This window comes from Macaca nemestrina, chromosome 4 (assembly GCF_043159975.1).
Source record: "Macaca nemestrina isolate mMacNem1 chromosome 4, mMacNem.hap1, whole genome shotgun sequence".
NCBI lineage: Eukaryota > Metazoa > Chordata > Mammalia > Primates > Cercopithecidae > Macaca > Macaca nemestrina.
The window spans coordinates 126,871,254-126,899,188 of NC_092128.1; the positions used below are offsets into that span (position 1 = coordinate 126,871,254).

Genomic DNA, 27,935 nt, shown 5'->3' on the forward strand with positions numbered 1-27,935 from the left:
TCGGCCCCATGCCCCGTCCCTGCGGAGCCTTGGCCTGCCTCCCGGGTTTGCAGTTGTGATTTATTTTTGGCACGTTAGCCTCCGGTCATCAAATAGCAAAACCCAAAACAACAGCAGACGATATCTTCCAAGTGTCTGCTCAGGACACGGCTTCAGCCCTCTGTGGTCCCCGCTCCCCGGGGGCTCTGAGGCCTTTGGGATTCTTGTCAAGCTCCTTCAAGAGCCTGCAAGGACTTAACTGTGAGTAGCTAGCCCATTGATGGACAAAAGCCAGGTGACAGGCAGGGAGCAGGGAGGAGTGAGGGTGGAGAAGACAGAAACTCCCACATCCACTCTATCCATGTCTCTTTTCTAAAGGCGGATGGACCAGGGAGAGTGGCAGCACTGACCCTTGAAACCCCCATCTGGGGACTTTCCTACAGAAAAGAGGTCCTGAGGCTGATCTGGTTTTTTGGACTTTCAGAGTCCAGGGGAGGGAAGTTATGTGCCAAAAAGGACCAGGCCAGGTAGGCACGGTGGCTCACACCTGTAATCCCAGCACTTTGGGAGGCCAAGGTGGGAGGGTCACTTGAGGTCAGGAGTTCAAGACCAGCCTGGCTAACATGGTGGAGCCCCGTATCTACTAAAAATACAAAAATTAGCTGGGTATGGTGGCTCATGCCTGTAGTCCTAGCTACTCAGGAGGCTGAGGCAGGAGAATCGCTTGAACCCGGAAAGCAGAAGTTGCCGTGAGCTGAGATCGCGCCACTGCACTCCAGTCTGGGTGACAGAGAGAGATTCTGTCTTAAAAAAGGACTGGGCTACCTACTCCCATGTGGGAACCCTGTCCACAGGGGTCTTGGGAAAGGTGTGAGGGGTGGGTGGGGCAGTAGACAGGGGCACTAAGTTGGCCCCAGTCAGAGCTGGAGCTGGGGCAAGATAACCAACTCCTCAGCACCCCAGGAAAGGTGAGTGTAGCCACAACTTGGCCAAGTAGGCTGTGCCAAGGACTGGAGCCTTAGGCCTAGGCTGGCATCTCATAGGGGGTTCCAGGTGTACTTTCTGCTCATGGAGGGCTGGGGGAGAGGAGAGAGCTGGCACTACCCAGCTTTGGGAGGTGATGAGGCACAGATGCCCATTGTGAGGACTTAGAAGGACTTACCAGCAAATGGGCTTGTTTTTATGGGAAACAGACAGTCCCAGGCTCCGCCGAGTTGCTGATGGGGCAGGCAGAGAAGGCCTGTGCGTGAGCAGCCCAGATGCCTGGCACCAGCAGAGGGGACTTGTTATTCTAAACCTTCCTCTGGTAACCAGGCACCCAGTAGTGGGGCCACCAGGATTCCTGGAACAGCCTGCCCAATCCCGGAGGCAGCCAGAGCTGCTGCTTGGCTGGTCAGCAAATTGGCTCCTTTGAGAGGCCAGGCCTTCTTAGGCCCAGAAGCAGTGGGGAAAAGGGGGTTGGAGGCAGCTTTGGCCCTGCTGAGTGGCAGGTTGGGCCTGTTTTCTATCTGCCTTTTTCCCTGTTGGTAAATGGTATTTTCTGCATTCCTCAAATCCTGCATCTGATTTTGTTTTGTTTTGTCTTGTTTTTTTGTTTTGTTTTGTTTTTGAGATGGAGTCTCGCTCTGTTGCCCAGACTGGAGTGCAGTGGCATGATCTTGGCTCATTGCAAGCAACGTGTCCCGGGTTCACGCCATTCTCCTGCCTCAGCCTCCCGAGTAGCTGGGACTGCAGGTGCCCACTACCACGCCCAGCTAATGTTTTGTATTTTTTAGTAGAGACGGGGTTTCACCGTGTTAGCCAGGATGGTCTCAATCTCCTGACCTCGTGATCCTCCCACCTCAGCCTCCCAGAGTGTTGGGATTACAGGCATGAGCCACCGTGCCCGGCCTGTTTTGTTTTGTTGAGACAGAGTCTCACTCACTCCGTCACCTAGGCTGGAGTGCAGTGGTGCGATCTCAGCTCACTGCAACCTCCACCTCCTGGGTTCAAGTGATCGTCCTGCCTCAGCTCCCAAGTAACTGGGACCACAGGTCCGAGAGCCATCATGCCTGGCTAATTTTTGTATTTTTTGTAGAGATGGGGTTTCGCCATGTAGCCCAGGCTGGTCTCGAACTCCTGACCTCCAGTGATCTGCCCACCTCAGCCTCCCAAAGTGCTGGGATAACAGGTGTGAGCCATCATGCCAGGCCTAAATCCTACATCTGAAGCAGGAGTGGAGTTCCCTGGTAGGAGCCTCCATGTTCCTGACGCAAGGCGGGGCAGCTCAGCGCCTGTGTGTCCAGGCCTGAGTGTCCTGGCTCTGTACTGGCTCTATGCTGCAGCAGGGCCACTCAGGGCTCACTGGCCATTGTTAGGTAGGACATGGGGCATTCTGCCAGCAGGACCCTGAGCACCAAAGGGGTACCTGCCCAACCATTGACTCACATTCAAGGAATAGCCCCTGCCAGACACCCGCACTGGGTATGGGGGGCAGAGATGGCTAGGACATCCTAGAGGTGACAGTCTAGCGGGGGAGGTGAGAGCATACACTGGCGAATGACACCAGAGGTAGGGACCGGGATGGACCCACCCAGCTCTCCATCCCTCAGAGCACCCAGCATAGTGGTTGGCAAAGAGTGGGTGTTCAATGTCTGCAGAATGGAGATGTAATGAATGAGTGAGTGAGTGATTATGAAAGTCCCAGTTATGGATAGAATACATGAGGAAGGGCCGGGTGCAGTGGCTCACGCCTGTAATCTCAGCACTTTGGGAGGCCAAGGTGTGTGGATCATTTGCGGTCAGGAGTTTGAGACCATCCTGGCCAACATGGTGAAACCCCATCTCGACTAAAAATACAAAAAAATTAGCCAGGCATGGTGGTGCGTGTCTGTAATCCCAGCTACTCTGAAGGCTGAGGCAGGAGAATTGCTTGAACCCGGGAAGGGGAGGTTGCAGTGAACCAAGATCACACCACTGCACTCCAGCCTGGGTGACAGACCAAGACTCCATCTCTACACACACACACACACACACACACACACACACACACACACAAAACATGAGGAAGGAGCAGTGGGATGGAGCACAGGAAACCTGTCCTAGAAGGGGGTGTGTTTTCAGGAAGCACAGTCACAACAAGGGGAGATAAGGAGAGGCTACAGGAGTGGCCTATTAAAAAGGAAATTGTGGCCAGGTCCAGTGGTGGCTCATGCCTATAATCCCATCTCTTTGGGAGGCTGAGGCGGGAAGAATGCTTGAGGCCAGGAGTTTGAGACTAGCTTGGGCAACATAGGGAGACCCCATCTCTACAAAAAACTTAAATATTAGAGCTGGGCATGGTGGTTCACGCCTGTAATCCCAGCACTTTGGGAGACCAAGGCGGTCGGATCACCTGAGGTCAGGAGTTCGACACCAGCCTGGCCAACATGGTGAAATCCTGTCTACTAAAAATAGAAAAAATTAGCCAGGCGTGGTGGTAGGTGCCTGTAATTCCAGCTACTTGGGAGGCTGAGGCAGGAGAATCGCTTGAACATGGGAGGTGGAGGTTGCAGTGAGCCGAGGGCCAAGATTGCACCACTGCACTCCAGCCTGGGGGGTACTTTAGTCCCAGCTACTCAGGCGGCTAGGGTGTGAGGATCACTTGAGCCCAGGTGGTTGAGGCAGCAGTGAGCTATGATGGTACCATTGCACTCCCGGCTGGGTAACAGAGCAAGACCCCATCTCTACAAAGAATTTACTTTTTTTGAGCCAGAGTCTGGCTATGTTGCCCAGGCGGGAGTGCAGTGATGTGATCTCCGCTCACTGCAACCTCTGCCTCCTAGGTTCAAGTGATTCTCCTGCCTCAGCCTCCCAAATAGCTGAGACTACAAGCGTGTGCCACTGCACCCAGCTAATTTTTGTATTTCTAGTAGAGATGGGGTTTCACCATGTTGGCCAGGCTGGTCTTGAAATCCTGGCCTCAAGTGATCTATCTGCCTCAGCTTCCCAAAGTGCTGGGATTATAGGTGTGAGCCACCATGCCCGGCCTCAATTCACAAACATTTATTTGGAACATTCACTATAGGCCAGTGTGGTGCCAGATACAAGGATGAGTGAGAAACAGTTCCAGGCCCCAAGGAGAACACCCCCTGGGTCAGGAAGGCTGACAGCTTCTTTCTGTTCCCCTCTCAGAGCCACTCAGAGTTCCCCTGCTGAAGATCTGAGCATGACCCGGGATGAGGCACTGCCGGACTCTCATTCTGCACAGGACTTCTATGAGAATTACGAGCCCAAAGAGATCCTGGGCAGGTAAGGCCCAAGCTCTCCCCACGAAGTACTGTCCTAGGCTCCAGCAGGCCCTGTAGGCTACAGCCAACTCCGCTCCACCCCGAGTACTGACCCCACTTTCATCCCCAAAGCGCTGTTCTCTTGGAGAAACCCTTGGTTTGGGGTCCTGCCCTCCTGAAGCCAGGAAAGATAAGAGAAACCTTTCCCAGCAAAAAGTTCCCAGGGGTAGGTGCAATGGCTCACACCTGTAATCCCAGCACTTTGGGAGGCTGAGGTGGGAGGATTGCTTGAGGCCAAGAGTTCAAGATCAGCCTGGGCAACATAGCAAGACTCCGTATCTCTTTTTTTTTCTTAAGATAGGGTCTTGCCCTGTAGTCCAGGTTGGAGTACAGTGGCATGATCTTGACTCACTACAGTCTCTGCCTCCTAGGCTCAAGTGATCCTCCCACCTCAGCCTCCCTAGTAGCTGGGACAACAGGTGTGTGCCACCAGGTCTGGCTAACCATCTCTATTAAAAAAAAAAAAAAAAAAAAAGCGAGGGGCTGCCGGGCACAGTGGCTCATGCCTGCAATCCCAGCACTTTGGGAGGCCAAGGCAGGAGGATCACCTGAGATCAGGAGTTTGAGACCAGCCTGGCCAACATGGTGAAACCTGTCTCCAGTAAAAATACAAAAATTAGCTCTGCGTGGTGGCAGGCGCCTGTAGTCCCAGCTACTCAGGAGGCTGAGGCAGGAGAATTGCTTGAACCCGGGAGGTGGAAGTTGCAGTGAGCCAAGATTGTGCCACTGCACTCCAGTCTGGGCGACAGAGTGAGACTCTCTCTCTCAAAAAAAAAAAAAAAAAAAAAAAGAGCACTGAACTAGGAGTTACATGGCCTGAGAGCAGGCTTGTTACTCACCAGCTCTGGGCAAATCACCTGACTGTGCCTGTATTTATTCATCCACCATTTCCAAAACCTCAGAGGAACTTGGGGGAAAGTGTAAATCTATTGACAAGGGCAGGACATCTCTGCTGCAGCCTCGAATCTGGGACTCCCCATGGGGTGAGGGACCCCCCGAGGCCATCTGTCCTCTGCACTTCCAGGGGCATTAGCAGTGTGGTCAGGCGATGCATCCACAAGCCCACGAGCCAGGAGTACGCAGTGAAGGTTATCGACGTCACCGGTGGAGGCAGCTTCAGCCCCGAGGAGGTGCGAGAGCTGCGAGAAGCCACGCTGAAGGAGGTGGATATCCTGCGCAAGGTCTCAGGGCACCCCAACATCAGTGAGTGATGACCCCAAGTCACATGACGGGGTGCCCCCCTGTGATTCTGCCCTGACAGCCCAAGCCAGGGAGTGTGACCCCACCACATAGCCAGCTAGAACCACCCAGGCTCAAGGCTCCCAGCTCCACCCTCACTGCTCTGACAGAAGGGGTCCCAGGCTGGGATGGATGCAGGCAGGGGAATGGGGGTTTGATGTCCCTGGGCTGAATTAGCCAGGCGTGCTGATGCATGCCTGTAATCCCAGCCACTCAGGAGGCTGAGGCAGGAGCATCACTCGAGCCCGGTAGTTTGAGGCTGCAGTGAGTTATGATTGCACTACTACATTCCAGCCTAGGTGACACAGTGAGATCCTGTCTCTAATAATAATAATAATAATAAAGTCCCTGGGGCTGCCCACACCCTGGGTTGATGTCCTTTGAGCACCCTCCTGATTCCCCTGTCAGCTTTTGAAGTTAGCCCACAGCATCCTCAGTCCCTGACCCCTGTGCCCCAGCTGCCCCTACCTGGGCTCCCCTGCTACTTGAGACAAGCTAGCCATTTCCATTTCAGTACAGCTGAAGGACACTTATGAGACCAACACTTTCTTCTTCTTGGTGTTTGACCTGTAAGTACCCAGCCCTGGAGCAAGCCACACCTGAGAGAACCTCGACTGTCAACTGTCATCCGCTCCCCAACCCCAGGGCTGCCTGGAGACCACAGCCAGCTCCTGAGCTGAGGATGCCAAATACAATCCCGGTGTTTAGACAGATCAGCCCCTGGGGTCCGGCTGCCGGGTTTGGAAACCTGGGTTCACCACTTGTGGGCTGGATCATTTCTTTAAATCTCGGTTTTCTCATCAGTATTATGGGAGTGATAATAGCACAGTGAGTGGCATAGTGTGAATGCTAATAATTACTAGCCTCAGGCCAGGCACAGTGGCTCACAACTGTAATCCCAGCACTTTGGGAGTCTGAGGCTGGAGAATCGCTTGAACCCAGGAGGTGGAGGTTAAAGTGAGCCAAGATCGTGCCATTGAACTCCAGCCTGGGTTACAAAAGCAAAACTCCGTCTCAAAAACAAAAACAGAATAAAACAAAAAAAAAAAAACCCAAAACTCTTGGCCTCACGCAATTCTCTCACCTCAGTCTCCCAAAGTGCTGGGATTACAGGCATAAGCCACCATGCCTGGCACGGTATATTGATATAATTGTTCTATTTTATTATTGGCTGTTAATCTCTGTGCCTAATTTATAAACTTCATCTTAGGTATGTACATATAGGAAAAACATAGTAAGTATAGACTTCAGTGCTATCCACGGTTTCAGGCATCCACTGGGGGTCTTGGAACATATCCCCTGCAGATAAAGAGGGAGAACTGTAGACAGATATAAAGTAGAACAAGGGTTAGCAAGAGACAGGGGCTTCCTTAGACTGAGTGGTCAGGAAGGCATGTCCAGGAAGTGACCCAAGCAGAGGATGGCAGGATGTAAGGTCGGTCAGCACCAAAGACCAGGTCCTGCAGGCATTTTAGCCATGGTAAGGAGTTTGGAGGGTCAAGACTGGGCGGCTGACGTGATCTGATTTACTTTTGTTTTTTTTTTTGAGACAGAGTTTTGCTCTTGTCGCCCAGGCTGGAGTGCAGTGGTGTGATCTCGGCTCACTGCAACCTCTGTCTCCCGGGTTCAAGCGATTCTCCTGCCTCAGCCTCCCAAGTAGCTGGGATTACAGGTACCCACCCACCACCATGCCCAGCAAATGTTTTATGTGTGTACTTTTTTAGTAGAGACAAGGTTTCGCCATGTTGGCCAGTCTGGTCTCGAACTCCTGACCTCAAGTGATTCATCTGCCTCAGCCTCCCAAAGTGCTGGGATTACAGGCGTGCGCCACCGCGCCCAGCCTGACTTCTTTTTGAAAAGATCTCACTGACTATCTAGGGACGACTGTAATGAGGCGGGATTGGAAAAAGGGAGGCCAGCAGTATCGAGGAGAGAGGCAGGTGGTAGAGGTTGCACCTGTGGTGTGGTCCAAAGGTTAATGTCATCATCACCATCACCACCATCATCATGCCCCTACTTCTGCATCAATAGGATTAGTAAGATGAGCCCGTTATTGCTAAGCATCAAATGTGAACACTACAAAGTACTCTGTGAAATGTGGATTCCAGACTTCTTATCGGCCAGGCACGGTGCCTCACACCTGTAGTCTCAACACTTTGGGAGGCCGAGGTGGAAGGATTGCTTGAGGCCAGGAGTTTGAGACCAGCCTGGGCAACAAAGCGAGACCCCATCTCTACAAAAAAATATAAAATTAAGGTCGGGCATGCTGGTTCACCCCTGTAATCCCAGTACTTTGGGAGGCTGAGGCAGGCGGATCAGATGAAGCCGGGAGTTCGAGACCAGTCTGGGCAACATGGCGAAATCCCATCTCTACAAAAAATACAAAAATTAGCCCAGCATGGGGACAGATATCTGTGATCCCAGTCACTCAGGAGGCTGAGGCACAAGAATGGCTTGAACCCAGAAAGCAGAGGTTGCAGTTAGCTGAGATTGAGCCACCGCACTCCAGCTTGGGCAACAGAGGGAGACTTTCTCGGACCCCTCCAGACTCACCAGCAGCAGCTGTCTTGACTCTGCTCTGTGGCACTGTCCTGTATAGCTCTTGGGGGCAGCTCAAATGTCTTTAACCTTTGAAGAAGTTGCTGGGGGAAGCTATTTTTAATGCTGCCCTGAGGAGCCCTCCAGGGTATAACTAGATGATTCTAGCAGAGAGTTCTTTCTAGATCATCCCAGGAGGTAAGAAGATTGAACCTCAATTCTTAATCCCGTAATTGGCAAACTTTGCGCCTGCAACTCTTGCACAGCTGATTCTTCCCATTTGTTTCCTGGGAAAAAATCGGGATACTCAGCTGGGTGTCGTGGCTCACGCCTATAATCCCCGCACTTTGGGAGACCGAGGCAGGTGATCACCTGAGGTCAGGAGTTCAAGACCAGCCTGGGTAACATGGTGAAACCCTGTCTCTACTAAAAATACAAAAATTAGCTGGGTGTGGTGGTGGGCACCTGTAATCCCAGCTCCTCAGGAGGCTGAGGCAGGAGAATCGCTTGAACCTGGGAGGCGGAGGTCGCAGTGAGCCGAGATTGCATCATTGCACTCCAGCCTGGGTGACGAACAAAAACTCCATCTCGGGGAAAAAAAAAAAAATCGGGATACTCATGTCCTTCTGATCTGGGTCTCGGCTCCTGGGCCAGTGGTTCATGGTCCTCTCTTTCAGCCTCCAGCCATCATTTAGGCCCCGATACATCCCAGTCCACACTGTCACTTCCACAGATGGGAGAACCCCCACACTGAAACAATGGAGATGGAACAGAAATGGCACTTGGGCTGGGGCTCCCCCAAATCCACCAACTTCAGGGCCCAGGGCTGGGAGAGGTACTGCTCACAGGGCCACTAGCTCAGGGCCCATTGCTTCCCTGGTCACTTCTAGCCATTCTGGCTTGGAACTAGCCAGAATGGGAACCTGGGGAGAGGACTTAGCTGAAGAAATGCCTACCCCATGAAATGGTGGGAAAAACTTTGCCAGGGGAAAAATTAAGTCAGGGGAGAAACCTAGGCCATCTCTATTCCTCGGAGGGTTGATGAGAGCCTGAGCCCCCGACATGGGCCACTTCTCTCCAGCCTCCTTTGCTTTTCTCCCAGTTCTTCCAGAACACTTCTCTCCTCAATTCCCCGGTTCCTCTCCCCAGACTGTGGTTCTCCACGGGGAGTGGCCCACTTAGCTTCTAGAGGTATCGGGGCAGAAGGCAGCTCTCTGGGAGCAGGGTAAGGAGGGTGGTGGTCTTGGGACCGACCCAGCTATCAACCATCTGTTTCCACAGGATGAAGAGAGGGGAGCTCTTTGACTACCTCACTGAGAAGGTCACTTTGAGTGAGAAGGAAACCAGGTGAGCATCCCTTTGCCCCCTGTCCGCTCCCTCCCACTTGGCCTAGGGCCACAAGCACTGGGGCCTCAGGGGAGGCAGGGCGTGCATGTGTCTGGGCTGGTGCATGTGTCTGGGCTGGGCGTGTGTGCTGCTCCCTTGCAGTGTGGCTGAAATGTGAGCTGTGTCTCCCTGCCTGTCGCCTGACTCTGCGCAGAGGAAGAGTGACAAGTGTGTGCCCCACCCTAGAAAGATCATGCGAGCTCTGCTGGAGGTGATCTGCGCCTTGCACAAACTCAACATTGTGCACCGGGACCTGAAGCCCGAGAACATCCTCTTGGATGACAACATGAACATCAAGCTCACAGATTTTGGCTTTTCCTGCCAGCTGGAGCCAGGAGAGAGGCTGCGAGGTCTGGTAACATGGCCTTGGCCCACGTCTGGGCCTCGGGCGCTCAATCAACCCTCCGCGGAATAGAGATGGCCTGGGTTTCTCCCCTAACTTAATTGTTCCCCAGAATAAAAATTCCACCATTTCAAGGGGTAGGATTTTTTTTTTTCTTTTTTTTTTTTTTCCGAGATGGAGTCTTACTCTGTCACCCAGGCTGGAGTGCAGTGGCGCATTCTCAACTCACTGCAACTTCTGCCTCCCGAGTTCAAGCGATTCTCCTGCCTCAACCTCCTGAGTAGCTGGGATTACAGGCACGCGCCACAACGCCCAGCTAATTTTTGTATTTTTAGTAGACATAGACCATGTTGGTCAGGCTGGTCTCGAACTCCTGACCTTGTGATCCACCCGCCTCGGACTCCCAAAGTGCTAGGATTACAGGCGTGAGCCACCACGCCCGGCAGGGCTAGACATTTCTTCAGGTAAGTCCTCTCCTAGGTTCCCATTACCCTTGTTCCAGGCCGGGATGGCTAGAAGTGACCAGGGAAGCAATCGGCCCTAAGCTGGTGGCCCTGTGGGCAGTACCCCGCCCTGCCCTGGGCCCTGAAGTTGGTGGATATTGGGGGAGTCCCAGCCCAAGCTCTATTTCTGTTCCATCTCCATTGTCTCTTTGGACTTCCTCTTTTTTTTTTTTTTTTTTTCGTTTGAGACAGAGTCTCATTCTGTTGCCCAGGCTGGAGTGAAATGGGATGATTTCAGCTCACTGCAACCTCTGCCTTCTAGGTTCAAGCGATTCTCCTGCCTCAGCCTCCTGAGTAGCTGGGACTATAGGCATGTGCCATCACACCTGGCTAATTTTTGTATTTTTAGTAGAGACGGAGTTTTGCCATGTTGGCCAGGGTGGTCTCGAACTCCTGGCCTCAGGTGAGCTGCCTGCCTTGGCCTCCCAAATTGCTAGGATTACAGAAATGAGTCACTGCGGCTGGCCTGGACTTCCTCTTCTGAGTGCCCTGCTGACCTGTCTTGATGATGACTGTTCCTGCAGAGGTCTGCGGGACCCCCAGTTACCTGGCCCCTGAGATTATTGAGTGCTCCATGAATGAGGACCACCCGGGCTATGGGAAGGAGGTGGACATGTGAGTGCACCGAGGAAGGAGGATCACCTGCCTGGGCTGGGCGAGGGAGGGAACCGGCAGGGCTGGGTCGGTGCCCCTGGCGCTGGGTAAGTGGCCCTGGGCCCTCACGCGTCCAGGTGGAGCACTGGCGTCATCATGTACACACTGCTGGCCGGCTCCCCGCCCTTCTGGCACCGGAAGCAGATGCTGATGCTGAGGATGATCATGAGCGGCAACTACCAGTTTGGCTCGCCCGAGTGGGATGATTACTCGGACACTGTGAAGGACCTGGTAAGAGGCCAGGCCAACTGGCTCCTGGGCTCAGGACTGCGATGCCAGGCTCCCCTGCCCGGGGAGGCCCCGCCTCTCCTGACATGCTGGAGGGGACCTGCCTTGATGTTCTCCGTTCCTCTCTCCTCCCCTCCCAGGTCTCCCGATTCTTGGTGGTGCAACCCCAGAACCGCTACACAGCGGAAGAGGCCTTGGCACACCCCTTCTTCCAGCAGTACGTGGTGGAGGAAGTGCGGCACTTCAGCCCTCGGGGGAAGTTCAAGGTATGAAGCGTTCTGACCCAGACCCGCCAGCTCCCCAAGTGCAAACCTCTAAGCCCTCTCCTCTCCCAGGGGTCCTTACACCCCGTGGGTTTCCAGAGTACCCACCCCACCCCTCCCAGCTGCCCTGTGATGGCTTCAGAGATGGCAGGTGTCAGCCCACTGGCTCTGTCCCTATGGATGCTGGCCAGGTGGGAAGTGGAGGACACTAGGAGGGCCCCGCAGAAGCCACCCAAGGCTTCGTGGCAAACGAGCCCAGAGCGTTCCTGTGCTGGAGGGGCAGGGCCTGGCAGGGGGGCAGCTGCAGCCCAGCTTCTCCACCTGGCCCTGCAGGTGATCGCTGTCACTGTGCTGGCTTCAGTGCGGATCTACTACCAGTACCGCCGAGTGAAGCCGGTGACCCGGGAGATTGTCATCCGAGACCCCTACGCCCTCCGGCCTCTGCGCCGGCTCATCGACGCCTACGCTTTCCGAATCTATGGCCACTGGGTGAAGAAGGGGCAGCAGCAGAACCGGGCTGCCCTTTTCGAGAACACACCCAAGGCCGTGCTCCTCTCCCTGGCCGAGGAGGACTACTGAGGGGCTGGCCAGTCAGGGAGGGCTGGGGGGCAGGTGGGGAGGGGAAGTCACGGAAATATAAGTCCAAGGGGTGAGATGCGTGTAGTCCTCTGCAGAAGGAGTGCTTGGCCCTGGCCAGGAACCCCTGGAGCTGAGGTCATGATCTCCTCTCAAAGGCTGTGCACAAGGGAAGCGGGTGTTCCCACCACACAGCAATACCTGCAGGCTGGGGCAGGCCCTGGGTGGGCAGAGATCACAGGTGGCCTGAGAACCAGGAGCCGCCTGCTCCCTCACTTCCTGGATGAGCCACCATCTCCGTTTCTCTTTAGGGGAGGCCCAGAGTTACTGACACTTGGGCCCTCCTAGGGTCCCAAGGTGAGAATCAAAGACACAGAAATGTCTGAGATACACAATCACAGGAGATTTTATTGACCCCATGACATCCAGTGACAGTGTGGGAGCAGGCTACTCTCCAGGGACATATTTTTGGAGGCATATGGAGAAGGAGGCCCAGGCGAGGTGGCTCACACCTGTAATCCCAGCACTTTGGGGGGCCGAGGTGAGAGGATCGCTTGAGGCCAGGAGTTTGAGACCACCCTGGGCAACACAGTGAGATCCTATCACTACAAAAGTTCAAAAACTTAGTCAGGCCTGGTGGTGCACACTTAGTAGTCCCAGCTACTCGGGAGGCTGAGATGGGAGAATTGCTTGGGCCCAGGAGTTCAACGCTACAGTGAGCAGTGATCACCACTGCACTCTAGCCTGGGCAACAGAGCAAGACCCTGTCTCAAAAAAAAAAAAAAAAAAAACAATGGGAAGCTTCTGATATTTGTCTTTCTGGAGTACTATTTGCTTTGTGATTCCCACAATGCACCGCTTCACCTAATACATCATTTGGTTCTCCTAGACCCTTTTAGGACTGAACTGTGCTTTAAATAGTTACACGTCTGCCTGTTACACAGTGGAAACTAGTTTCCTTCTTCAGAGGGACACAAAACCACAGATGAGGCCACCAAGAAAGCATTCTCCTTCCACAACAATTGGCTGAGAAAACAGAACAAGGGAAATTCTGCCTTGAGGAAACAATGTCAGCTTCCTGAATCATCCAGGGAGAAAGAGAGAGAATAGATTTTAAAATGCTTAACAAATGGCCTTTCAGAGCCCTCTGTTCTAATTGTTTGCATGTTTGCCCCTGTGTCAATAATACTTGGCCTGTAAGAGAAACACCTGGCTCCCAGCCACCTTCAACACGTTGGGCCCCTTCTCCAAAACACAGGAGGCTGAGTCCTCTCTTGCCCTGGTGAGAGGCGCCTGCCACACAGGGATGGGAGACAGGGAAGGGGAAGTTCTTTCCTGAGGCTGAAGCTCCCGAGCTTGGAATTGGGCTGTTTGCAACATGGCCAGGGAATGACAGTGACCCTGGAGGGCTTTTCTCCTTGTCACCACCCGGCTGCTTACAGCTCCCCTGGCAGCCGGCCTGCGTCTGCAGCACAGCGGAAACCGAGGTTGTCTGAGGCTGAATCTGGAGTGTTGCCCATCCTGCCAGTAGAGGAGGGGAGAGAGGAAGGACACATCCTGAGAAAGAGGCCTGGGGGCTGACCCATCTTCCCTGCCTCACCCGCAGGGCTCGCCATGATCAGGGAGCTTGAGGGCTGGGGAGGGCATAGTCTGGAAGGAAGCCTGTGCCAGTCCTGGGAGAAGGGGAACAAGAAGGGGCTTTGGGACAAAAGGGGCCTTGCAAGAGTGGGGGGAGGGACAGTGGCCCCGAGAGACAGCACTGGAGGGCAGAAAAGACAGTGACTAACTTCTGTGTTAGCAGTTGAGAACAGCTCAGTAGAGAAAACCTGTCCGCAAGCTATGAGAATATCGCGGCCAGGTGCGGTGGCTCACGCCTGTAATCCTAGCATTCTGGGAGGCCAAGGCGGGCTGATTGCTTAGTCCAGGAAAATGAGAAAAACCTAGGCAACATGGCAAAAACCCATCTCTACAAAAATTAGCCGGGCATAGTGGTGCATGCCTGTAGTCCCAGATACTTGAGGAGCTGAGGTGGGAGAATCGCTAGAGCCTGGCAGTTTGAGGCTGCAGTGAGTTGAGACTGCACCACTGCATTCCAGCCTGGACAACAGAGCAAGACTCCATCTCCAAAAAAAAAAAAAAAAAAGATTTTTCGTGTGCCCACCAGTTTGAAGAGTCAGTAAGTCTATGACCACCACTAATGACCTACTGGTGTGGTCATTCTACTTCCCTCCCTTTGCCTACCTAGTGGTAAGGACAAGAGGAGAAACCCCATAATTAAGATGCCACACACAGTCTCCCTGGGTACCAAGAGCTGGCAGGAGAGTCACAAGGTGTCCTGGGCCCCTTTGCTTTTCATAGCAAGTGCTGCTGGCTTTCTTTTCTGTACCCACAACTGGGCACAGGCTCAGGGAGGTGCTGGGACCAGCTCACTGCACACAGACGGTTGGTGGTATGAAGGTTGGGGCACTCCGGGACCGGGATTCAGACTCAGCCCCAGCTACTAAGCCGCGCGTTGCCTGGGACAAAGCCCCTCACCTGGTGGTGACCCGGGCCCGGTGATTGGCAGAGCCGTCAGCTGTGTCGATCCACGATGCCCCCCGGAGGACACGCATGTCCTGCTCAGCGGCCTGGTATGGTGATGCTGTCCACTCCCACACGTTGCCCAGGAGGTCATAGAGCCCTGCAGCCCCACCGGCGGGTCAGGCCAGGCTGGGACCCGCGGACCACCCCGCCTACCCTCTGAGGTCCGGGGGCCAACTCAGGGAAGGGAGGTGCTTCCCTCTGCCTCCTCTCTAGACACGATGGTCCCAGCAGCCAGTTCGTGGGCATGGGCATAAGCCCAAGAGAGCTCTTACCATAGTTGTTCTGGGCGGGGAAAGCATTCACTGGGGAGACTCCATGGAAGCCATCCTCAGCTTTGTCCCCCTTGGGGAACCTTCCCTGATGGGAGAAAGGGAGGGTAAAAGATTTACCACCTGTCCCAAGGCAGGTCCTCATGCCTATCCAGAGGAAAACCAAAGTCGTCTTGCTGTCGCATCTGGGGAAGGGGAAGGGCACGGGGCGGTGACCTAAGATTCCTATCCAGAGCTCCCAAACCCATCACCTCACATCCCCAGGGTGACCCCCCTGCTGGATTAGGAAGAGTGTTTCCCCTGTACCCAAAGGGCTCTAGGTCAAGCCCAGGCCACACCTGACTTCTCCACTCTCAGCAACATCCTGCCCTCTGCCTGGAACCCCACATGCCATGGAGCCTCGAGAAGACAGCTTCTCCCACGCTCCTCCACAGCCTGTCCCCACGCCCCGTGCCTGAGCACTGGAGCCTGCTCCTGCAGGCCTTCTCAGGACAGTGCTTTTTTATTTGCTTATTTTAGTTTTATTTATTATTTAGTCACTTTTTTTTTTGAGGCAGGGTCTCATTCTGTCGCCCAGGCTGGAGTGCAGTGGCAGCATGACCTTAGCTCACTACAACCTCCTCCGCCTCCTGGGTTCGAGTGATTCTCCTGCCCAAGTCCCAAGCAGGTGGGATTACAGGTGCCCGCCACCACGCCCAGTTAATTTTGTACTTTTAGTAGAGACAGGGTTTCACCATATTGGCCAGGCTGGTCTTGAACTCCTGATCTCAGGTGATCCAACCCCCTCGGCCTCCCAAAGTGCTGGGATTACAGGCATGAGCCACTGCACCCAGCCCTACAAATCTTTAATAGAAAGTACTTATGCTGTCTGGGCACGGTGGCTTATGCCTGTAATCCCAGCACTTTAGGAGGCTGAGGCGGGTGGATCACCTGAGGTCAGGAGTTTGAGACCAGCCTGGCCAACATGGCAAAACCTGATCTCTACTAAAAATACAAAAAAATTAGCTGGGCATGGTAGCAGGGACCTGTAATCCCAACTACTTGGGAGAATGGGGCAGGAGAATCGCTTGAAACTGGGAGGCGGAGGTTGCAGTGAGCCGAGTTCGCACCACTGCACTCCAGTGTGGATGACAGAGAGAGACTCTGTCTCAAAAAAAAAAAAAAGGCCGGGCGCGGTGGCTCAAGCCTGTAATCCCAGCACTTTGGGAGGCCGAGGCGGGCGGATCACAAGGTCAGGAGATCGAGACCACAGTGAAACCCCGTCTCTACTAAAAATACAAAAAATTAGCCGGGCGCGGTGGCGGGCGCCTGTAGTCCCAGCTACTCAGGAGGCTGAGGCAGGAGAATGGCGGGAACCCGGGAGGCGGAGCTTGCAGTGAGCCGAGATCGCGCCACTGCACTCCAGCCTGGGCAACAGCGTGAGACTCCGTCTCAAAAAAAAAAAAAAAAAAAAAAAAAAAAAAAAAAAAAGTACTTATGACCCATTGTCTTTTGCTTTACCAGCTTATGAGTCATCAGTTGCATTAGAACCCAAGCTCTCTGGATGCCGCGGCCTAACAACACAGTACCTAGCCTCTAGCAGGTCTCTGTGGATGCTTGGTGAAAGGAGGAATGTAGGTCTTACCTGCCACAGGTTGGTGCGGTTTGGCTGGAACCGGTTTCCCCATGGGTAAACTTGACCTGCCAGGAGAGCAAGGAGGCAGCAGAGGAGGGGGAGGTGAAGAATTAGGGAAGGAAAACAAAAACACAGAAAGAGTGAGGGAACCAAAAGGAAGTTAGAGGGAGATGAGAAAAAAAGAGAGTGAGATGACCTGCTTTTATTTCCCATGCCACTCTCTGAACTGCATTAGAGGCCCTGGCCTCCTCATGTGCTCCAGGGCTCTGGGATCTGAGTCAGTTTATAAAGCATCTCTTATCAGTTCATGTTGAGAAAAGTACAGAAATTGAGAAACTTGAAAATTGGACTTAGATTGCATAAACGAATGAGCCAGAGGCAACCTCACAAGTCATATTAAAAACTTTGATCATTGGCCACACGTGGTGGCTCACACTTGTAATCACAGCACTTTGGGAGACCGAGGCAGGTGGATCACGAGGTCAGGAGTTCAAGACCAGTCTGGCCAACACAGTGAAACCCCCGTCTCTACTAAAAATACAAAAATTAGCCAGGCATGGTGGCAGGTGCCTGTAATCCCAGCTACTCAGGAGGCTGAGGCAGAAGAATTGCTTGAACCTGGGAGGCAGAGGTTGCAGTAAGCCGAGATCGTGCCACTGTACTCCAGCCTTGAGCAACAGACTCTGTCTCAAAACAAACAAACAACAAAAAAAAACTTTGATCGTTGATGTACCTGGTGTTCACTGAAAGACTGTGTAGAGGGGTTTAATGTGGGGAGTTGCTTTTTGCTGTCCTAACTTTCTGTGTAATTAGGATTGCGGAATGACAAATGACCGAGGAGCAAACAGTGATTCTTAACATTAACCCCTGTACCCCAAGGGCAGAGGTGTGTAGTCTAACCCCAGAGACAGAAGTGTGTAGTCTTGGTAATTCTTCTTTTTCCTTATGCCATGTTGCTCTGGTTATATTTATTGAAATGTAATGTCTGTGGAATTTCCAACAAAATATTTTATGTCTGTTCTTTCAATTTCTCCAGTTACTAATTTTCATGGTATTTCATAAATGTATCAGTCTGAGATGGACTAGAAAAAATAATAAAAAAAACCCTGGTCCTCTACCACAGATAGCTTAAGAAGCACTGCTCTAGGGAACACAGACCCTTCCTGCCCCAATCCCCGCTTTTTTTCTTGAGACAGGGTCTTGTTCTGCCACTCAGGCCAGAGAGCGGTGGTGTGATCATAGCTCGCTGCAGCTTTGAACTCCTAGGCTCAAAGGATCCTCCCACCTCAGCCTCCCGAGTAGCTGGGACTAGAGGCACATGCCACCAGGCCCAGTTCATTTTTGTATTTTTTGGAGAGACGAGGTCTCCTTATGTTGCCCCGGCTGGTCTTTCACTGCTGGCCTCAAGCTATCCTCCTGCCCCAGCCTCCCAAAGTGCTGGGATTACAGGCATCAGCCACCGCGCCTGGCCCCTTCCCACTCTTTAAAGCCCCTCATGCAGGGCAGGATGGGGAGAAGAATGAAAGAAAATCGCCTCATCATCTGGATACCCTTCAAGCCCCCTCGGGCAGCAAACTCCCACTCTTCCTCCGTGGGCAGCCGTTTTCCCCGCCAAGCACAGTAGGCACGGGCGTCATTCCAGCTCACGTGTAACACTGGGTGCTCCAGTCTCTCTCGGATGCCAGAGCCAGGACCTGCAGGCTGACAGCCAGGATGAAGTGAGACAGGCTTCCGGGAGCGCATTAAGTCGGAGGCAGGCTAGGTTTAAGGCACCCGCGTTTAGCTTTTACCACTAGATGGAGGAAGAGAGCTGGAAGACAGCCAGGTGAGTGAGGAGCGGTCGGAGTCAGAAAAAAGATTACAGGAGGCTGAAAAGGGAGAAATGGATGGGTAACGGGAAAAGGAGGCCTGCTGAGCGATTTCCCTGAAATTCCCCTGTCCTCCTTTGAAACTCAGTGTTCCTGGACGTACGAGGGGTAGAGAGGAGGCTGGGCCTGGAGAATAAGAGTCAAGCAGGGGTAGAAAATGAGGTAGTGGAATCAGCCCTTACCTGCCTCCAAAATGCCTTTTCCACTGGAAGCCACCAGAGTACAGGCTGCAAAAAAGGAGACTGACTGCAAGATGCTCTGGCCCAGCAAAGGCGCCTCCCCGACTGAGCCACAGGACGCAGAACAGAGACGTCAGGCTGAGACTCAGGTAGTCTAAGTGAGGTTGTGGCTGAAATTTTATTTATTTATTTTTTTGAGACAAGATATTGCTCTGTCACTCAGGCTAGAGTGCAGTGGCACCATCACCGCTCACTGCAGTCTCAACCTCCTAGGCTCAGGTGATCCTCCCCCCTCAACCTCCTGAGTAGCTGGGACTACAGGTGTACATCATCATGCCCAGCTAATTTTCTTTCTTTCTTTTCTTTTTCTTTTTTTTTTTCCTGTAGATATGGGATCTATGTTGCCCAGGCTGGTCTTGAATTCTTGGGCTCAAGCAATTGTCCCACCTCGGCCTCCCAAAGTGCTGGGGTTACAGGAGTGAGCTGCTGTGCCCAGCTGAGACTGGAATCTTTATAGAGTCCAATCTCACCACCCTTATTAGAGGTTGGCTTGCCAAGGGGATTTTTTTTTTTTTTTTTTTTTTGGAGACAGAGTCTCACTCTGTCACCCAGGCTGGAGTGCAGTGGCGCCATCTCGGCTCACTGCAACCTCTGCCTCCCAGGTTCAAGCGATTCTCATGCCTCAGCCTCCTGAGTAGCTGGGATTACAGGAGCGTGCCACCACGCCTAATTTTTGTATTTTTAGTAGAGACGGGGTTTCGCCATGTTGGCCAGGCTGGTCTTGAACTCCTGACCTCAGGTGATCCACCACCTCAGCCTCCCAAAGTGCTGGGATTACAGGCATGAGCCACCACACCCAGCCCACCAAGGTGATCTCCTGATTCAAGTTCCTTGAACCCTATCCTGACTTGGACCTTTAGGCAAGAGCTAACTTCAGTTCAGGTTTAACTTCCTGGGAGTGTGTATTGATCTGATGCTCCATGGTGGGTTTCTCTTGCTTCCTTTCTGCCTCCAGCTCTCAGGTCTGATTCTCCACTGTGTCCCAGGTAACCCATGTCCCACAGGATTCCCTGTCCAGGTCCCACTCCTATCCCCTCAGCCGCAAGACCAGGTTCTCTCACCTTCATTGGCTGGGTGGCTTTGTTTCTCAGCTCATCAGTGACAAAGTCCTCAAAGACAAAGCTCCATCCAAACATCTCAGCCTCTGTCCGATACTTTTTCTCCCTGACAAAATCCCTGCAAAGACATAGTTCAGCTGGTTCAGCTGGTGAGGTTCTGTGCCCGCCCTATCTTCTCCTGCTCCAGGAAACCTCAGATATCCCTGTCCTGTAAGTTACACACCACAGAGTGTTCATGATCGCCAAAGAATTAACCTGAAGCCTGGGCGATTTTCTTTTAAATTAGAATGCAACAAATTCACATACAGTAAAATTCATTCTCTTCAGTGTTTAGTTCTGTGAGGTTAATTTATTTTTTATTTATTTGTTTGTTTATTTATTTATTTAGAGATGGAGTCTCACTCTGTTGCCCAGGCTGGAGTGCAATGGCATGATCTCGGCTCACTGCAACCTCCACCTCCTGGGTTCAAACGATCCTCCTGCCTCAGCCTCCCTAATAGCTGGGATTATGGGTGCCTGCCACCACGCCCAGGTAATTTTTGTATTTTTAGTAGTGACAGGGTTTCACCATGTTGGCCAGGCTGGTCTCGAACTCCTGACCTAGTGATCCACCTGCCTCGGCCTCCCAAAGGGCTGGGATTACAGGCGTAAGCCACCACACCCAGCCTATTTATTTATTTATTTTTTTGAGACAAAGTCTCACTCTGTTGCCCAGGCTGGAGTGCAGTGGCACAATCTCAGCTCACTGCAACCTCCACCTCCCGGGTTCAAGTGATTCTCCAGCCTCAGTCTCTCAAGTAGCTGGGATTACAGATGCATACCACCATGCCCAGCTAATTTTTGTATTTTTTGTAAAGATAGGGTTTTGCAATGTTAGCCAGGCTGGTCTCGAACTCCTAACCTCAGGTGATCCTGCCACTTCGGCCTCCCAAAGTGTTGGGGTTACAGGCGTGAGGCACAACACCTGGCTAATTTTTTCTTTTTTTTGAGACAGACTCTTGCTCTGTTGCCCAGGCTGGAGTGCAGTAGCGCAATCTCGGCTGACTGCAACCTCCACCTCCTGGGTTTAAGTGATTTTCTTGCCTCAGCTTCCCCAGTAGCTGGGATTACAGGTGCACACCACCATGCCCAGCTAATTTTTGTATTTTTAGTGGAGGCGGGGTTTCACCATGTTAGCCAGGCTGGTCTCGAACTCCTGACCTCGTGATCTGCCCGCCTCGGTCTCCCAAAGTGCTGGGATTACAGGTGTAAGCCACCATGCCCAAATTAACTTTTATTTATTTTAATCATTTATTTATTTATTATTTATTTATTTATTTATTTATTTTTGTTTAGACAGAGTCTCACTCTGTGGCCCAGGCTTGAGTGCAGTGGGGTGATCTCAGCTCACTGCAACCTCTGCCTCCTGGGTTCAAGCGATACTCCTGCCTCAGCCTCCTGAGTAGCTGAGATTACAGGTGCGTGCCACTACACCCTGCTAATTTTTGTATTTTTAGTAGTGACAGGGTTTCACCATGTTGGTCAGGTTGGTCTTGAACTCCTGACATTGTGATCCGCCCGCCTCAGCCTCCCAAAGTGCTGGGATTACAGGGATGAGCCACCGTGCCCGGCCGATCATTTATATTTTTGAGACCAGGTCTCACTCTGTCACCCAGGCTGGAGGGCAGTGATGCAACCATGGCTCACTATAGCATCGACCTCCTGGGTTGAAGCGATTCTTGTGCCTCAGCCTCCTGATTTATTTTAATTATTTATATTTTGGACTGGGTCTTACTCTGTCACCCAGACTGGAGTGCAGTGGCACAATCACAGCTCACTGCAGCCTTGACCTCCTGGGCTCAAGCAATTTTCCCTCCTCAGCCTCTCAAGTAGCTGTGACTACAGGTGCATGCCACCATGCCTGGCTAATTTTATAGAGATGGGGTCTCACTATGTTGCCCAGGCTGGTCTAAAAATTCTGAGCTCAAGTGATCCACCCACCTCGGGCTCCCAAAGTGTTGGGATTACAGGCATGAGCCACTGCGCCCAGCAGTTCTGTGAGTTTGACAAAGCATATAGTCACTACAATAATCAAGATACAGAATAGTTCCATTGGTCACCTCTAAAAAAATTTCTCTGCAACTCACCAACCACAGACCAGGTTTTTTGTCCCTATGGTTTTGCCTTTCCCAGAATACCATATAACTTGAATCATATAGTATGTAGTCTTCTGGGTCTGGCTGTGGTTTCCTTCACTTAGCAAATGCTTCTGAGATTCGTCCATGTTGTTGCCATTAGTAGTCTGTCCCTTTTTATCAATGAGTAGTATCTTACTGTATGGACATACCATATATTGTTTATACACTTACCAGCTGAAGATCATGTGAGTTATCTCCTGTTTTTAGAGATCATGAATAAAGCCACTGAGCAGGAGATTTAAGGGTGGGGAATTCATCTCTTTTCTGAAAGGTCTCCAGCACCTATCTTTTTTTTTTTTTTCCTTTTTGAGAAAGGATGTTGCCCAGGTTGGAGTGCAGTGGTGCAATCATGGCTCACTACAGCCTCAACCTTCCACACTCAAGTGATCCTCCTGCCTCAACCTCCCTACTAGCTGGGACTACAAGTGCATGCTACCATGAGGGGCTAATTTTTTTTTTTTTTTAAGACAGAGTCTCACTCTGTCGCCTAGGCTGGAGTGCAGTGGCCGGATCTCAGCTCACTGCAAGCTCCGCCTCCCGCGTTTACACCATTCTGCCTCAGCCTCCTGAGTAGCTGGGACTACAGGCGTCTACCACCTCGCCCGGCTAGTTTTTTGTATTTTTTAGTAGAGACAGGGTTTCACCGTGTTAGCCAGGATGGTCTCGATCTCCTGACCTTGTGATCCGCCCGTCTTGGCCTCCCAAAGTGCTGAGATTACAGGCTTGAGCCACCGCGCCCAGCCTTTTTAAAATTTTTAGTAGATATGGGGTCTGTGTTGCCCAGGATGGTCTCAAACTCCTGGGCTCAAGTGATCCTCCCACGCCAGCCTCCCAAATTGTTGGGATTACAGGCGTGAGCCACTGCATCCAGCCCTTCATCACATATCTAATCTCACAACAGTCATCAGAGGTAGGTAACAGGTTTTATTGTTATTATCTCCATTTAACAGATGAAAAACACTGAACCAAATAGAAGTGAAAAATTGGGCTTTTAAAATGGATTTTCGACTGGACGTGGTGGCTCACAGCTGTAATCCCAACACTTCACGAGGCCAAGGCAGACGGATCACCTGAGGTCAGGAGTTCGAGACCAGCCTGACCAACATGGAGAAACCCTGTCTCTACTAAAAATACAAAAATTAGTTGGGTGTGGTGGTACATGCCTGTAATCCCAGCTACTTAGGAGGCTGAGGCAGGAGAATCACTTGAAACCAGGAGGCGGAGGTTGCGGTGAGCTGAGATTGCACCATTGCACTCCAGCCAGGGCAACAAGAGCAAAACTCGTCTCTAAATAAATAAATAAAATAAAATAAAATGGATTTTCAAGGCCAGGCATGGTGGGTCACACCTATAATCCCAGCACTTTGGGAGGCCAAGGCAGAAGGATCACTTGAGCCCAGGAGCTCGAGACCAGCCTGGGCAACAGGGCAAAATCCTGTCTCTACCAAAAACACAAAACAAAATAAGCTGGGTGTGGTAGGGCGCACCTGTAGTCCCAGCTACTCAGGAGGCTGAGATGGGAGGATGGTTTGAGCCCGGGATGCAGAGGCTGCAGTGAGCTGAGATCATACCACTGAACTTCAGCCTGGGTGACAGAGCCAGACCCTGTCTCAAAAAAATAATAATGATAATAATAATAAAATGAATTTTCATATACTTTGGTATGGTTTAGTAAGTTTCAGCAGGCAGATTGTCAGGGTAAGATGGATTGTTATATATATACATTTATATATATAACAATATGTACAAATTTATATACTTATTTACTTATTTTTACTTATTCATTTATTTTAGCAGAGATAGAGGTCTCCCTATGTTGCCAGGCTGGTCTCAAACTCCTGAGCTCAAGCAATCCTCCCACCTTGGCCTCCCAAAGTGCTCACATTGCAGGTGTGAGCCACCACACCTAGCCTATAAGGGGAATGTAAAGGACTCTCTACTATGATGTCCCTTCTCCCAATCCCTTTCCCCATGTAGAAGAGGGTTCTGTTGAGTGACTGGCATTTGCTTGTATTTCTCAGTGCTATGTCCAGTGTAATGGAAAATGCACTGGCTCAAGAGCCCAGGGATTTGAGTTCCAGGCCAAGCTCATCTACTAACTGAGTCAGTCAAACCTCTTTGGATTTCAGGTTCTTCATCTGAATAACGTATATAACACTTATCCCATAGTACACTGCAAAGATGACATGTGACAGTGAACAAGTTAGTATTCCTTTAGATATTAGATTTAGATATTAGATATTAAGAATGAGGCCAGGTGCAGTGGCTCATACCTGTAATCCCAGCACTCTGGGAGGCTGAGGTGGGGATATCAGTTGAGGTCAGGAGCTCGAGACCAGCCTGGCCAACATAGTGAAACCCCATCTCTACTAAAAAAATACAAAAAAAAAATTAGCTGGGTGTGGTGGTGAACACCTGTAATTCCAGCTACTTGGGAATTGCGGAGGCAGAGGCAGGAGGCAGAATTGCTTGAACCCAGGAGGCGGAGGTTGCAGTGAGAGACATCACGCCATTGCACTCCAGCGCCTGCGAGACAGAGTGAGTAAGTCTCCAAAAAAAAAAAGAAAGAAAGAAAGAAAAAATAATGAGATTAGAGAGGGCCTTCATTCCTCCTGGAAGAACACCTCATGTACCTGAAATCTTTGTTGGTGACAGGAAATATGTCAATGGCAAAGGCTTTCACTGTTGCCTCCCGCACAGGGCCTTCACCATCTCTGCTGTCTGGAGAATTTGTTCCCATCAGGAATCTCCCACCTGGCAGTTGGACCATGCTAGTAGCCTGTCCATTTCCTGCAAAGAAAAATGAGAGTTATCAGTAATACATGCATATATATAAAACAAGTGGTAATATTTGGATCGTATGCAATACTCATGATGGTATAATAAAACACAACAAAAAATGTGGAGGCTTAAAAATCTGGCTTTAAATTCCTTTTGGGCTGGGTGCGGTGGCTTACGCCCTGTACTCTCAGCACTTTTGGAGGCCCAGGCGGGTGGATCACAAGGTCAGGAGATCAAGACCATCCTGGCTAACACGGTGAAACCCCTTCTCTACTAAAAATTTAAAAAAAAAAAAAATTAGCCGGATGTGGTGGCAAGCGCCGGTAGTCCCAGCTACTCGGGAGGCTGAGGCAGGAAAATGGCGTGAACCTGGGAGGCGGAGCTTGCAGTGAGCCAAGATCACACCACTGCATTCCAGCCTGGGCGACAGAGTGAGACTCCATCTCAAAAAAAAAAAAAAAATTCCTTTTGCGTTTTGTTTGGCTTCACATTCTTGTTCTGCCACTTGATTTGCTGGGAAACCTTAGGCAAATTACTTAATCTGAGATTCAATTTCTTTCTTTTTTTTCTTTTTGTGACAGGATTTCGCTCTGTCACCCAGACTGGAGTGCAGTGGTGCAATCTGGGATCACTGCAACCTCTGCCCCCGCCGGATCAAGCAATCCTCCCGCCTCAGCCTCCTGAGTAGCTGGGACCACAAGTGTGCACTACCATACCTGGCTAATTTTTGTATTTTTTGTAGAGATCGGGTTTTGTTGTGTCACCCAGGCTGGTCTCAAACTCCTGAGCTCAAATGATCCTTCTACCTCAGCCTCCCAAAGTGCTGGGATTATAGGTGTGAGCCAACACGCCCAGCTGAGATTCAATTTCTTCATCTGAAAAATGGGAATATCTATGAACGACCATAGCTTGTTAATAAAAGACAAAACAATAAGTATGAAAAATAGGGATAATATCTCACTATCTCTTGGGTAGTAGCTGTGTCAATTAAAATAACATGGAACCAGGAACAATGGCTCAGAGACAGGGTGCAGAGGCTAAGGCAGGAGAATTGCTTGAGCCCAGAAGTTCAAGGTCATAGTGAGCTATCATTGTGTCACTGCACTCCAGCCTGGGTGACACAGTGAGACCCTGTCTCAAAAAATAAAAAATAAAAAGATAATAGTAACAATAAAATAGCATGGGTGAAATGTTGACCACATGGTAGATTTGCACGTACCTCTTTCTTCCTCTACACAAGCCCTTGTCCCAGCTAGGCGAATTTAGACACTCTACCCTAAAATACACCTAGCACTTTCTTTCCATCCTTCTGCTTATGCTGTTTCTCTGCCTCTTCCTCTCCACTTACTGAACTCTTATCAGTTATTAGTGATTCTAACCATTATATGAGCCAGAAGAGAAGCATATAATACATACATGTTTGACAGTATATCCCTGGCTCCTGCTATAAGTGCACAATTATTGCCAAATAGTTGAATGAGCACCTTTAGACTTGTATGAATGCCTCAGAAAATCATGGAATTAAAAAGGACGGGTCAGGTGCAGTGGCTCACGCCTGGAATCCCATGCTAGGAGGCCCAGGCAGGCAGATTACCTGAGGTCAGGAGTTCGAGACCAGCTTGGCCAACATGGCGAAAACCCGTCTCTATCAAAAATACAAAAATTAGCCGGGCGTGGTGTCAGGTGCCTGTAATCCCAGCTCTCAGGAGGCTGAAGCAGGAGAATCGCTTGAACCCGGGAGGCAGAGGTTGCAGTGAGCTGAGATCACACCACTGCACTCCAGCCTAGGTGACAACAGTGAGATTCCGTCTCAAACAAACAAACAAAACCAAAAATTAGCTAGGTGTGATGGTGTCCACCTATAATTCCAACTACTCCGGAGGCTGAGGCAGGAGAATAACTAGAACCTGGGGGCAGAGGTTGCAGTGAGCCAACATCGCGCCACTGCACTCCAGCCTGGGGGTAACGGCAAGACTCTGTCTCAAAATAAATAAATAATAAACAAAAAAGGGTCTTTGCTTCAACCTCCTTATTCCACAGGAGCAAACCAAGACTCGAAAAAGAAATATGACTTAAAGAGCTAGTTAGCAGGAGACAGGACTAGATTCAGGTCTCTCTACGGTGCTGTTTCCAACAGGCCACATTTCTTCAGCTTGATGCACCACTTCACAGTGTCTTTCCAAGAAAGTGTCTAAGCACTACAACTTCTTTCAAGGCAGAGTCCTCGTCTTTTGATGTTCCTCAAGATCCTATCTTTGGCTCTCTTATTCTGACACATTCACACTGATTTCATCCATTTTCAGTTTTTCTTTTTTTTTTTTTTTGAGGCGGAGCCTTGCTCTGTCGCCCCGGTCGGAGCGCAGTGGCCCGATCTCGGATCACTGCAACCTCCGCCTCTCGGGTTCAAGCGATTCTCCTGCTTCAGCCTCCTGAGTAGCTGGGACTACAGGCCCCCGCCACCACGCCCGGCTAATTTTTTGTATTTTTTTTTTTTTTTTTGAGACGGAGTCTCACTCTGTCCCCCTTGCTGGAGTGCAGTGGCCAGATCTCAGCTCACTGCAAGCTCCGCCTCCCGGGTTCAGGCCATTCTCCTGCCTCAGCCTCCCGAGTAGCTGGGACTACAGGCGCCCGCCACCTCGCCCGGCTAGTTTTTTGGTATTTTTTAGTAGAGACGGGGTTTCACTGTGTTAGCCAGGATGGTCTCGATCTCCTGACCTCGTGATCCACCCGTCTCGGCCTCCCAAAGTGCTGGGATTACAGGCTTGAGCCACCGCGCCCGGCCAATTTTTTGTATTTTTAGTAGAGACAGGGTTTCATCATATTGCCCAGGCTGCTCTTGAACTGCCTGACCTCGTGATCTGCCCGCCTCGGCCTTCCAAAGTGCTGGGATTACAGGCTTGAGCCACCGGGCCTGGCCTCTCTTTCCCTTTTTTAGGTTTGAAAGATTCCAGCGCACGAAGTTGAAAGTACAAGGCAGTGAGACGCCACGGGCGCCAAGAGCGACCTCCCCAGCCGACCGCTGCAGCCGCATCCCGAAGGCGAGGAGAGGGGCCTCTGGCTCTCTCCCGCCAGGGCGGAGCACCCCATCTCCTTCCCAGCGCCCCCGGGATGGACGGCCGGTTCACTGACCTAGCTTGAACCATGCGCCGACCAGGAGCAACAGCAGGGACAGGAGGGGTACTAACCAACCCATGCCGGAATCAGGACTGGCGAGCTGCGCCGCGCACACGCACGGCCCCACTACGCATGCGCCCTCCTTCACTGCAGCGGTCAAGCCCTATGCACATGCGCAGGCTGCTCCACCACCCACCACCCACCCCTTACCCTAC

The 27,935-nt window shown here is 51.5% G+C and overlaps 2 protein-coding genes across 10 annotated transcripts; one reads left to right on the forward strand and one right to left on the reverse strand.

Annotated features, from left to right (window-relative positions):
* The first annotated feature begins 84 nt into the window (after positions 1-84).
* Positions 85-12,810, forward strand: LOC105466459 (phosphorylase kinase catalytic subunit gamma 1). Of its 5 annotated transcripts, XM_071095203.1 has the most exons (11): positions 85-240; positions 4,132-4,248; positions 5,311-5,489; positions 6,040-6,094; positions 8,797-8,898; positions 9,345-9,410; positions 9,636-9,799; positions 10,820-10,910; positions 11,027-11,180; positions 11,318-11,443; positions 11,774-12,810. In XM_071095203.1, exons 2-11 carry the CDS (start codon positions 4,166-4,168, stop codon positions 12,017-12,019), a joined length of 1,266 nt encoding a protein of 421 aa, XP_070951304.1. In that variant the 5' UTR covers positions 85-240; positions 4,132-4,165; the 3' UTR covers positions 12,020-12,810. The 5 variants fall into 5 exon arrangements, with proteins under 5 accessions (XP_070951304.1, XP_070951300.1, XP_070951301.1 ...); XM_071095199.1 differs by lacking the exon at positions 8,797-8,898 and having other exon boundaries at positions 88-240; XM_071095200.1 differs by lacking the exons at positions 85-240; positions 8,797-8,898 and adding an exon at positions 2,406-2,529.
* LOC105466460 (sulfatase modifying factor 2) lies at positions 12,400-27,864 on the reverse strand. Of its 5 annotated transcripts, XM_071095207.1 has the most exons (10): positions 27,736-27,864; positions 24,459-24,615; positions 19,652-19,766; positions 18,534-18,578; positions 18,034-18,184; positions 16,493-16,548; positions 14,872-14,956; positions 14,553-14,696; positions 14,016-14,134; positions 12,400-13,537 (listed from the first exon to the last, which is right to left on the reverse strand). In XM_071095207.1, exons 1-10 carry the CDS (start codon positions 27,797-27,799, stop codon positions 13,196-13,198), a joined length of 1,278 nt encoding a protein of 425 aa, XP_070951308.1. In that variant the 5' UTR covers positions 27,800-27,864; the 3' UTR covers positions 12,400-13,195. The 5 variants fall into 5 exon arrangements, with proteins under 5 accessions (XP_070951308.1, XP_070951309.1, XP_070951306.1 ...); XM_071095208.1 differs by lacking the exon at positions 18,534-18,578; XM_071095205.1 differs by lacking the exon at positions 14,016-14,134 and having other exon boundaries at positions 14,552-14,696.
* Positions 27,865-27,935: the final 71 nt, after the last annotated feature.